Source organism: Eretmochelys imbricata, chromosome 5 (genome assembly GCF_965152235.1).
Source record: "Eretmochelys imbricata isolate rEreImb1 chromosome 5, rEreImb1.hap1, whole genome shotgun sequence".
In the NCBI taxonomy this organism is placed as follows: Eukaryota; Metazoa; Chordata; order Testudines; family Cheloniidae; genus Eretmochelys; species Eretmochelys imbricata.
Window position 1 is genome coordinate 57850995 of NC_135576.1, and position 12265 is coordinate 57863259.

At 36.9% G+C, this 12265-nt stretch overlaps 1 protein-coding gene across 1 annotated transcript in view; it reads left to right on the forward strand.

Annotated features, from left to right (window-relative positions):
* Nucleotides 1–12265, forward strand: part of ADGRV1 (adhesion G protein-coupled receptor V1) — a 420452-nt gene that overhangs the window by 13323 nt on the left and 394864 nt on the right. Inside the window, exons 3-7 of the mRNA XM_077818015.1 lie at nt 762–946; nt 3965–4114; nt 5475–5570; nt 7280–7384; nt 9853–9966. Coding sequence (XP_077674141.1) covers nt 762–946; nt 3965–4114; nt 5475–5570; nt 7280–7384; nt 9853–9966 — 650 coding nt within the window. The remainder of the gene's footprint in view (nt 1–761; nt 947–3964; nt 4115–5474; nt 5571–7279; nt 7385–9852; nt 9967–12265) is intronic.

A 12265-nucleotide genomic window follows, 5' to 3' on the forward strand; every position in this document is an offset into this window, starting at 1 on the left:
CTCTATCCTAAGAGAAAAGGATACACCCACATACTAAGGGAGAGTCCCAACCCTGAAGAGTTCACAGTCTCATTAAAACATGATGCCATAACTGGGTGTAATAAAAAAAAAATCTGAAAGGAATCTGGGAGAGAGGCTGAGAGAAACAGTAATAAAAATATAGGTCAAATATATACACACTAAATAGTTTAGGGTATCAGAGATCCTGACGGCGAATTCAAAAATATACAATAGGAAGTAGAATATATTTTAAACACTTGGAGTCAGTTTTTAGCAGGGAGTGTTATTTGTACCTACAAAATATAGGCCCAGCCCTGCACCGCTGAAATATGTCATCCAGTTTGCTCAGAATTATGGCCTGTGCATGTTTTGGGCTTGCTCTTTGCAGTCCTTACTCAGGGAAAACTGATATTTGGAAGATTGAATAGAGATTGCAGGATTGGGCCCAAAGGATACGAGTAATTTTGTCAGCATCAGGCACGAGGTGAGTGGATCAGATGTGAATACAAAACCCTGCATTTGATAATTATGTGAATCTTACTGAAAATATGGTCCTTAGGGTTTGTATCATATTTCTCCGTGAAACGAGAAAATATCCAATTATACATCAAATTACAATAAAATAAAACAAGTTTAATTAAAAAAAGAAATGAGTAGAATATGAAGTGTTGGCTGTAAGTCAGTCAGTGATTCGTAGAAATTGTTTCCTATATACTAAATACATCAACTTCTTTTATTCTTAAACTTTTTTTTTTTTATAGGTATGCCCTCTGCTTGTTTATTAGTTAACCTTCTTTTAGCATTATTCATCAGCTTCACATCTGGAGAAACAGAAGTAAAGTTTACTGGGCAAACAGAATTTGTAGTTCATGAAACTAGTACAACAGTTATACGTCTTGTTATTGAAAGAACAGGAGACCCAGCTAACATCACAGCAATTGTATCGGTAAGAAACTGCCTGTTCCCCTCTTTTTAAATGAAATTTGGATATCTGTATGAAACATTGACTGCTGCTGGTATGTTTTCCTTCTTTCTTTCTTTCTTTCTTTCTTTCTTTCTTTCTTTTCTTAACTGGGTCATTGCAGTGGGATGTATAGCTAGGTACCCTTGAGGATCCCTGTGGGGACTGTTTTGAGTCAGAAATACCCAAATGCTACAAGTGAGGAAATTTCCATTGGCTGTGCCAGTAGAAATGTTTTCAGGCTACTGATAGCTACTCAGAAAGCCAACTACTATTCCTGGTGGAGCTCCGTGAGTTTATAGGGCAGTATGATTTGGATTCTAGATGGTACTTGAAAGTCCACTCCCGGAGTGTGGGAGAAAAGAATTTTTCCTTCTCCAGTTTTTCTGGGCTGAGGGAGAACAGCTGTACCTCTTTAGTGACTTCATTAATTAGGCATGTGGCTTCATTACTTCAAAAAAGGCCAATTAAGGAAAGATAGAGAAGAGATTTGCCCATTCAGAAGGGAAATAGGAAGATCGATCCTGGGAGGCACCTGCTATGTAGAAGTCAGGACACAATGATCTGAGAGATTAGATTGTGTTTACATTGTTTTCTTTATTTCTTAGCTATTGTTAATCAGCCTGATTCTGCTTCCCTTACTCACATTGAGAAGTACCATACTTTTTTATATAGTCATATTGAAATCAATATGAGAATTTGCAGAGTAAGTTTCTACTCAACATGAGTGAGGGTGGTAGAATTCCCCATATGAGGGAAGATGTGTGCACTGAGTCTGCTACTTTTTATTTTGTGTAGATCCAGAGAAATGTGTCATATTTGTATACGGTCACCAAACATTGTACTCTTCTGAGCTCAAACAATGGACGATGCATATTATTTGAGTTAAAAAGGTTAGAAATTGATGTTCCAGAGGGCAGTGCACTGGGTATAAAATCTAGAGAAGGCATGAATGTCTTTGAAAACTGGTGCTCTTGTAAAACATGTAAAATGGTAGAGTTCTTTAGTTTTTATATTGAAAGGGGCCAGGATGCTATTACAAATATTTTCACATTGTTTTAATAAAGCTTATACTTTAATATAGCTATTGTTAGTTTTATAGAAGTACTATATGGCTATTGTGGTTGTTCTGAGGAAGAGCATTGCACTTGTGGGGAGAGAGACTGGAATTTGGCACCCAGAAGTTTCTGCTTTGGGTTTGGTCCTGCATCGATGACAAAATACAGAAGGAAAAGTTGACTGAAAACCCTATGATTCCAGTTAAACTGAATAAACATTTTTCATATAATTACTGCATCAATACCTTGGTATATATCCTTTGGCTAGAACAAGTGGAAAACAGTTTTGAAAAAACAGAAAACTAAGAGATTAGAAAATAAAACATAGCCCTATATATTGACAATGTACTAGTTAATTGCTTGACTTTATTGCATTTTAAATAAAAAGTTGAAGAAAGTTAGTAAACACTGTAAGTGTCTAGAGTGGTAATAGGCTTAATTTAGCATGTGTATGGATTGAATGATATGCAGACATGCATCTTTGTGGCTACGCTTTAATATATATTAAGAAGCAACAGAACAGTGCAATAAATGTAAGAAGTGAACATTAAAAAATTCAGACTCTTTTTAAATTTTGAAAAAGTGCAACCATTCTATAAACTGGCTGAAAAACAGCCGATTAAAATAAGCAAAATATGCTGCAATTTCAGAAAAGTGAAAATTTTGAACAACTCTTGTAGGAAGATATGTGTGTGGTCTGTCCACACTAGAGATTTTTGGTCTTTTCAATAGTGCGTCAGGCAATACTCTTTCCAAAATTTTCTAATTGAACTTGGTTGCCTAAAGTTAGGCACCTAAATCCATAGTTAGGTTCCTAACTTTAGGCAACCAAATTTATAATGTTGGTCTTTGTGTACACATACCAAAATGCTTGAACTTTCTCACAAGCATTCTCAGCACTAATCTAATTTCACTGTTCCCGTTCAACCCTTACAAACAGCTCCATCTGCCTTTTTCCGTTCAAACTTTCAGTGCTAGTTTGGATGGTAACTTGAGGCATTGCAGCCACACTGGTTCAGTTGGCTTTCCCAGCTCAGTGCTTCAGTTCACCTGCACACCTAGCCTGAATAGCTTTGATGGTTCAAAGCAATAGGTTTGTAATTTGTCAAATGACAATCCTGCTTTCAAGTGAGTCAATGGGAGATTTTTGCCATTGACTTCAGTGGGAACAGGATTGGGCAGAGTGTGTTGCTCAGTGTTGACTGATCGCAGTTTAGCAAGAACATAATAATTTAAGAAATGTGTGTTTAAAGTAGGTTATGTTAAAATCTTTATTTATTCATAGCTAGCAAGTGTTGACATGAATAATGTATAATAATTCCCATAACTGAAAATATATTATTATTCTGCACAAATGGAATGACCAACAGGCAGTCCCGATTTAGAGTGCATTGATGTTACTCTAGTAGAGGGTGCCAGAGAGTATGGTCTGCTTCATCTGCCAGAATTCTCTGTGTTGCATATAATCTTCATTACCTTGGAGAAAGAGAGAAGCAGAGGTTCCTTCTGGACCCATGACCATCATGTCACAGTACAGAGCACTCGGCTGTTGCATCTATGCTAGTATTTGTTATACTAATAATGTGTAGTGTGCATGTTCTTGTAAATAGTATTTTAAAAATAATGTTCCTATTTAAAATATGACACTGTGATGCACTATGTGCAAGATAGTCACATACTATCTGGAATGGATTAAGGCTCCCTGATGAGATCATGACTAGCTGTGAATAAGTGACATACTTAGTTTCTCGGGATGGCTATAGGAAGTTGCTTACTATGTTGTTGTTGTCCTGTGCCATCTGTCCAGAAACACTTGGACTGACGGTAGTGAAGATTGAGGGAGGAGTAATATATAGAAAACATCATCTATAATACGTAAAGCAAAGTCAGAAGAAAATTATAGAAAGTGTGGAGTAGGTTAAATTCATATGTGTATTTCTTGTAGATTTACGGAGAAAACACTGGTGACTTTTTTGACACCTATGCAGCAACGTACATACCTGATACAGAAACAAACAGAACTGTTTATATATCGGTCTGTGATGATGATCTTCCGGAGGCTGATGAGATGTTCGTGTTTTACTTGACATTACAGGTAAGTGTTAGTTTTTTTGTTCATCTGTTTCACTAGAAAAAAGACTTTGGCATATGTGGCTGCAGCTTACTTACTTACTTACTTCATTGGTGAATTTGGCTCCCCATGTCTAAAGCTTAAAGTTTGGACAGCGGGCAACCTGATAACCTTGTGCTGCTTCTTAGCAGTTCCATGCACAAGACGTAAGTTTGTTTACCATGCTTGAGACTTTCTGCAGAGGCAATATATTCAGCTATGGAGACTTTAACAGGGACTGTTTCCAGTTCATTAAGAAGCAAAACTGAGGTTCTGAAGAGAATCTTGTCCTTTCTTCCTTGTCCTGCCCAGAAAGACATTGCTTCAAGGGGAAGGGTAAAAAGTAGTTGGGAAACAGGATGATCCTCATTGCTTCAGAAAAAGACCTCCCTGGAAAAATATACCTTGAACAGCATGTAGGTAAATCAGTGTATATTGCTAATCCATGTTAGAATAAAAGAAAAGGAGTACTTGTGGCACCTTAGAGACTAACCAATTTATTTGAGTGCCACAAGTACTCCTTTTCTTTTTGCGAATACAGACTAACACGGCTGTTACTCTGAAACCATGTTAGAATGAGGCAACTATTGGAGAAGCTTGTTTTCTCCCTTTTTTTTGAAGGTTAACAGTCCATGGTAAAGTTTAAAGTCACTGCAATAAAAGTGAATCTTCATTTTACCCCTCTGTTTCATAGTTAGCACAAATGATTGACAGTAAATGTAAATATACGTTTCTCCCTCCTTTCCCTTTCCTTCTTCCCTTCCTCTGCCCATCAGTATTTAACTCAGAAATATAATAGAAAAGTCATAAACTGATCTTATCCATATATATATATATATATATACACATGGTAAACTGCTGTAAACAATCTGCTCATGACCTGTAGATTCATATAAAACTTAGCTCCAAAATTTCAGCCTATACAGAATGCTAAAAAAAAAGCTCTTTCGTTTCTAGCATGACTGCATGCTTCATATCTAATTCCTTATTGCTATGGTATCATTAATAAATTATCAGGTATGATTAATGTCTTCAACGTTTCTTTTGAGCATTTTATTGTTTAACCAGACTCAGGCTCTATAGAATGTGTTTTCCATAGGCAGTAAGAGTGATTTTTGTGCATTCTGTTGACTTGAATACCTTTTTCTTGGAACTTGTAACCAGATACAAAAATACAATGAACCAATCAAAAAAATAAAAAAGCTCCAACAACAACAAAAGTAAAGACATACTCACACTTTGAATGAAAACATATTTATTTAAAAACAAGTTCTTACTGAAAAACTGCATTTTTTTAAACTGTCTGAATCGCTGGTTCACTTATCATATGTCTTGTTAATTTTAGAAACCATCTGCAGGAATAAAGCTTGGGTCACCAAGGTCTGTCACTGTAACAATCTTATCAAATGACAATGCCTTTGGAATTATTTCCTTCAATATGGTATGTTTTTACATTCTATACCTTAATCATTTTAAATAGTGTAAAGGGGTGATTTTCCAAAGGCACCAAAGGGCATTTATGTGCCTAATTTCCTTAGAAGTCTGTGTCAGTTGGGCACCTAACTCCCATTTGTGACTTGAAATCAGCCCAGTTACAGATTTCTTTAATATGGTTAAATATATATGACTGAAATTCTACTGAACACTATCAGACATGCTTTCATTGGGCTGCTCTCACACTGGGCAAGCTTGTGTGCTAGTCTTCCTAGAAGACATAGAACTTGCAGCCCAGGGGAAGGTGGGGCCTTGGTGGTTTTAAGCAAATCAGGAACTCCATACAAAAGTTTAAAGAACTGTAGATTAGTACCTATAGTGGAATTCACTTTAATTAGTGGTTTCATCACTTTGCAAGTGAAATGAGTCAGTGTTCTCCTTGTGCAAGTTGGTAATATACTGTCTTAACTCTGGGACCAATTTTACTCCCATTGAAGTCAGTAACAGAGCTCCCATTTATTTCACTGGGTGCAGCGTAAGACCCTCTCTTCTTCAAAGCAATAACATGATGTGTAATGTTGCTACATGCATTTTAGAGAGCACAGTTCACTGCTGGTGTGAAAGTAAGTTGAGGACTACTCTATTGCCTTACATGGATATACACTCACTTATGCCATTGGTGAATTTGGCCCAGAGATATTGTGGATATCTGAAAATATTGTGGTCCTTACTAATCCGTTATCAGTATTTTTATACTTACATCTCAGAATCCCACACGGGCACCAACATGTTATAAATTAGTCAGTACTTCTGGAATACAGTGCTTGGGAGTGCCCTTTGCAGTGCTTCAGACAGAGTGTCCCATGCTGCATTGTGGAGATAAGATGGGGTGAACGGCAGTTGGAGCCCCTTAAAGAATTCTAGCTGACTCAGCTAGAATTCCTGGTAGTGTTCTAGAGGTACTCCACCACCTATTAAAACTTGCAATGCCTGCTTCTCCCTGCAATGCTAAGCTAGTTCTGTTGGCTTGTGTTGTGGTAGGGGCTGGACCATGGCCATGCTAGCTCTCCAGTCCATTAGTAGTGGGCAGTTCCATGCTTATGCTCTCCATCTTGAATGTGGCTGGCTCTTGTACAAGGAGGCCCTTTACTAATAAAGCACAAGAACCTTAGAAATAGCCCAAACTTGTTTTCTGGGTGAATTAAACTTTATTGACTGAACAAGTCTTTGTAGCTAAAATAGATTTAAAAACTCATATTTGTAAAATAATAAAATTGGACTACTTATGAAAATCAGTATCACAACATAAATTATGTCCTGTAATTTTAAAATCAATGTAAATACCTAACTATCTAATAAATGATTTTAGAAGGGAGAAAATCTGTTTTTAATTGGCTTAGGAACTTCTATAAATAATAATGATACAAGCCAAGTAGCTTGTATATGGTAGCGATGTTTGTTTCTAGAAAAAAGGGGGAAAAAAGAAAAAAGCAATCAAGTAACCACTGCTAATATTTTTATCTGAAGTCTTTCAAGCTTTTTATTAGTTGAACTAATTGGTTGCTAGGAAACGTCATACCATCAGGTGGACCAGTTTACAGATTGGATTAATTTGTTTGTGGGACTTTGGTATTTCCATGGTAACAGTTTTTTCTTCTCTCTCTGTTGAGATATTTGATCAATGCCTGATTGCCTGTCCCTTCTCTTCTCCTTTAGTCTGCATTAATCACAGTGAATGAGCCCACAGGTAGAAATGAATTTGTGCCTCTGACTCTAATTAGGGAGAAGGGAACCTATGGGACTGTGACTGTGACTTTTGAGGTAAGTTTATTGAAACAACTTCACACCTCAGCACACCTCACCTTAGAACTGCATGGTTAAAATCATAGTCCTGCTATATATATATGAATGTAGACAAAGGACTAATTGCTGCTGTCTAAATTTTGTTAAACAGGAGTGCTTTACTTGCCACTTGAAAAACATTGTAGTTAGGTAAGCCAGCTATAATCTGAGGGACAATTGTTGGGAGACACTAGAAAACGGTAGATATTCTTTATAATTTGTATATTTAATCTCGGTAAATAATGATACAATATTTGTATTTCAGTTACAAGGTTTGAAAAAAAAAAACTTAGGAAGATAAACAAAGTTATGTTAACTTGCACCAGTGGAAAATAAGTTAGCAAGAACTAAAAATTGTTTAATAAAAGTTTTTTAAAATACAGAAAGGGTAAATGTCCTTGGAGGTGGGTCAAAAGAAGTTCTGAAGTGATATTTACAAATAAATGTTACAGTAGAACTTCACCATTTGACCTAACTTTTGAACACTTTAAAATGTTGGCTCAGGGTTTTCTGAAAATCTGGTACCTTTAAGATATCTCAAGCTTGGTACCCAAGAAGAAAGGCACGCAAAATCATTAGTTACTTTAGATTATTTAGGCCATACTGTATCTTGTATGATATTCAAATCTAGCAACATTTGAAATGTTGAATATCTCATTTAATTTTTCTTATCCACCTAAGTTTCAATTGTATACTTTAGTTTCTGCATTTCATATATAGTAAAACTTCTTTCATGTGGATCTCTGGATCAGTTTTGCTTGTCTATGGGAAAGCATAACTTTAGAAACATAGGACTGGAAGGGATCTTGAGAGGTCTTCTGGTCCAGTCCCCAGCACTCAAGGCAAGAGTATTAGACCAGTGGTTCTCAAAGCCGGTCTGCCGCTTGTTCAGGGAAAGCCTCTGGTGGGCCGTACAGGTTTGTTTACCTGCTGCGTCCGCCGATTGTGGCTCCCACTTGCCGCAGTTCGCCGCTCCAGGCCAATGGGGGCTGCGGGAAGCGGCGCGGGCCAAGGAACGTGCTGGCTGCCTTTCCCGCAGTCCTCATTGGTCTGGAGCGGCGAACCGCGGTCGGTGGAAGCCGCAATTGGCCAAACCTGCGGACATGACAGGTAAACAAACTGGTCCGGCCTGCCAGGGACTTTCCCTGGACCGGCTTTGAGAGCCACTGAGCTAGACCATGCCTGACAGGTGATCGGAGGTTTTTAAGAGCATGCTAGACAATGATAGAGATTCCACAACCACCCTAGGCAATTTATTCCAGTGCTTAACTACCCTGACAGTTAGGAATCTTTTCCTAATGTCCAATCTAAACCTCCCTTGCTGCAATTTAAGCCCATTGCCTCAGAGGTTAACGAGAACATTTTTTCTCCCTCCTCCTTTTAACAGCCTTTTATGTATTTGAAAATTGTTATCATGTTCCCCCTCTGTCTTCTCTTCTCCAGACTAAACAAACCCAAGTTTTCTAGATTAAAGGTTTTCTCGTCCTTTAATCATTTTTGTTGGTCTATTCTGGACTCACTCCAATTTGTCCACATATTTTCCTGACATGTGAAGCCCAAAATTGGACATAATACCTACCAAGCGTTTGATCCCTCACTCATTAAAATCAATGGAAAGAGTCCTATGGCCTTCAAAGGGCTTTGATTATGACCCCAATTGAGCTGTTGTAATTTTATATTCTATATTTAATATGTAAGTACAGTATAATATGTGACTTTTTATGCAATTTATTGTTTACGTATTAGTGTCAAAGAAATTTTGCCCTCTATAGAATCAGTTGATATTATCACATAGCAAATAGTACATGTACTTATGAAGTATCAGCTATGTAAAAATTCTCATCCTGCCCTAAGTAGCCTGTTGTTTGATTAGATTTCATTTGTAACTTCATTATAACTGCATAAAAGTAAATAACTTCAATGTCACAAACCAGAAAAAAATGCCACAAAAGCAATTCCCACTAGAATTCTATCTCAGAATTTAGTTCCATCCAGATAATTATGTATAATAAATTATAGTCCGCATTCTTTCAGCTATTCAAAAGAACCAGTTATGAATCAGTGGACACTAAAGAGCTCTCATGGGCCCGTATTGAAGCAAATTTCTTCTAGTTATTCTTTTGGCCATCCATCCCTCCATCATGATTACTCTGATTTGTCCCATTAGACATTCAGCTAGATAGGCATATTTACCCAAAATAGCCCTTTTGTTGCAACTATTGCAACATGGCTTGTGAAATCAAAATTTCCTCTGCTATACCTAATATTTAGAGTTGTGAGGTAGGAGACCATTGACTATTCAATGAATCTTTGTGTATCCCACACAGCTTATTTCGAATATCAGACTGACACAACCATATTAGACTTGTATTCCTGTTTATCTGAAGTTACGTAAGCCTTGAAAATGTCTTGTATATTTGTTGATCAGAAAAATGAATTTTTTGCAGGTAGAAGGTGGCCCAAACCCAGCTGAAGAAGACTTGAGCCCAGCTAAGGGCAATATTACCTTTCCTCCTGGGAGAGCAGTGCTGATTTATAATTTAACAGTGCTCGATGACCAGGTAGGAACAAATTGGATTCATTTTAGAAGGTTTTGATATGCAGAAGGTGAAGTTGTATGCATCATGGCTTTGAATAATGAATGCACAAAACTGCTTGGCTTAGCGAAGGCTTTAGTGTGGTTCTGCTCAGAAAAGTGACTTTGTAAATACCAGCATTTCAGGATTCCACATTTGTTGTTTCTACCGTCTTGTCTGGCACCTCATCCCAGCAGCAACTACGCATTTAATTAATTTAACTGCACAACACTCCTGTGAGACTTATTGTAAGTTTTTTGAGGTGGGGACCCTCTTTTTGTTTTGTGTTTGTACAGCATGCAGCACAGTGGGGTCCCAGTCCATGAATGGGGCTCCTACCTACAACTAAAATACAAATAATATAAATACATATTTATTTAAGGAAAATATTATCCCCATTTTACAAATGAAAAACTGAGGTATGGGGCAGGTTAAGTGACTTGCCCAGGGTCACATACAAAGTCTATGACTGAATTAGGTATTGAACCCAGGTCTCAAAGTATAGTGCTTATCTGTCCCTCCTACAGTGATTTGTAAAATCTTCCATAGCAAATATTCTCTGTTTCCAAATAAAAATATATTTTTCTTAACTGGCTCTCTTTCAAAGTCAACCTGTAGTTAGACAATCAACTTGGGCTCTTTCCTTGTTTTATATTACCAGTTATGAAGGTATAGCAGATCATATTAACCCCTTATTTATAGTTATACCCTTAGTGATGCCTGTGCAATTTCATTGCCTTCAGTTAATGATGCATAAGATGGAACAGAATCCCAGCAGTCTCTCTTAGCTGTGTTGGCTCTACATAGCTAACAGGTGTGAAAAGCAGGTAAATCTTATGTTTGTCACTAGAATAAGATGACATTACTTTGAGTGGACATAAGGAGCACATCTGTTGAAAGAGATTCATTTTTTACACAGACACTTTTAAGAATAGAGCAACACTTTGAAAATAGATAGCTTCTCCTTATAATAATAAAACAAAAGGCCCATGCTGGCCAAAAGCCTTCTAAAGAGCATGAACACTACATAATAACTAGAACTATTCAAAATTTTTCGAATTAAAAATAATTTTATCCCAAAATGGCCTTTTCTTAAAATATGTGTGTTTACAATTTTTTCATTCATTTGACATTTTAATTTTTTTTTTTGAGGGAAACCCCAAATCAAAAATTTTCCAGTTTGTTTTTTCTCCTCTTTTTTTTCCCTTCCTTTTCTTTCCCTTTTTCAATGGCAGAATGAAAAAAGGTGTTAGGAGTATGTCCAGTGTCTTTCAGAGCAGAGCACGTTAGAGAGAATGGGATTGGGCCAGGAAGAAAGGGTTGGAAGCAGTCCAGAGTCAGCTTCACCAGATACACAGTGGGGAGCATGTGGCTCTCCTTTGTCTTATGTAACTCTGTTTTAAAGTTCCTATAAATCCTTACTTCTAACTATCCAGACTATGCCTCCTTATCAGTCCATAAGACAATTCGAAAGGAAGAAGCATAGGTGAGGGACTGGAAAAAAAGGCAGATAAGGTGGGGAGAAAACAAAAACTGAATAACTTAAAAATATTCAATAAATTCACCAAAAAAATGAATAAATAAGAAACCTGTGAAACAAAAATTGTTTAGAATTTTTTTTCAAAAGCTCTACCATTTTCAACCAACTCTAATGATATTTATAGTATCAGAAAAGTTTCCTCTAGACTGGTATGCTTGAGATGCAGAAACATCTCCTCCAGGTAAAAATTAATATTTCTGTAGTCTGTAATACCAACATGGAACTGTTGGGTTCTGCCTAGTAATCCTTTGTGGAGATAATGAAGATGTGATTATTTAGAGACGTGTTCTCAGAACTCTATGACTGAAAGCTATGGTGTTGCTGATAAGATTGCACAGATGTAAATGAGGGCGTATTCTGGCCTGCAGAAATCTCACTTATGATGATGCTGATGATGGAAAGAACCCAATTTTACTATGAGAACCTACACTGAATGTGCAGGACTGGTAGTTAGAAAGACATCTTCATATCTGTAAATTGAGCACTATCTTTTATATAGATATCAATGAGAAACCACAGACATGGGGCTCCAAAATGGCACTTTTAAAATATTTTTTCGATGTAGAACTACACTTTAATATGTCTTTGTTATTCTACTGACAAAATTCTTCTTTATTATTGAGTGGTATGGGGGTTTATCTGGGGAAAATAATAGACAAGCAGGACTGAGAAAACTTTGTGCCAAATTCTTTGGTGAAGTTTGATTGATGCTTTTGTCTGCCACTTATGATCCAATTAACTGAC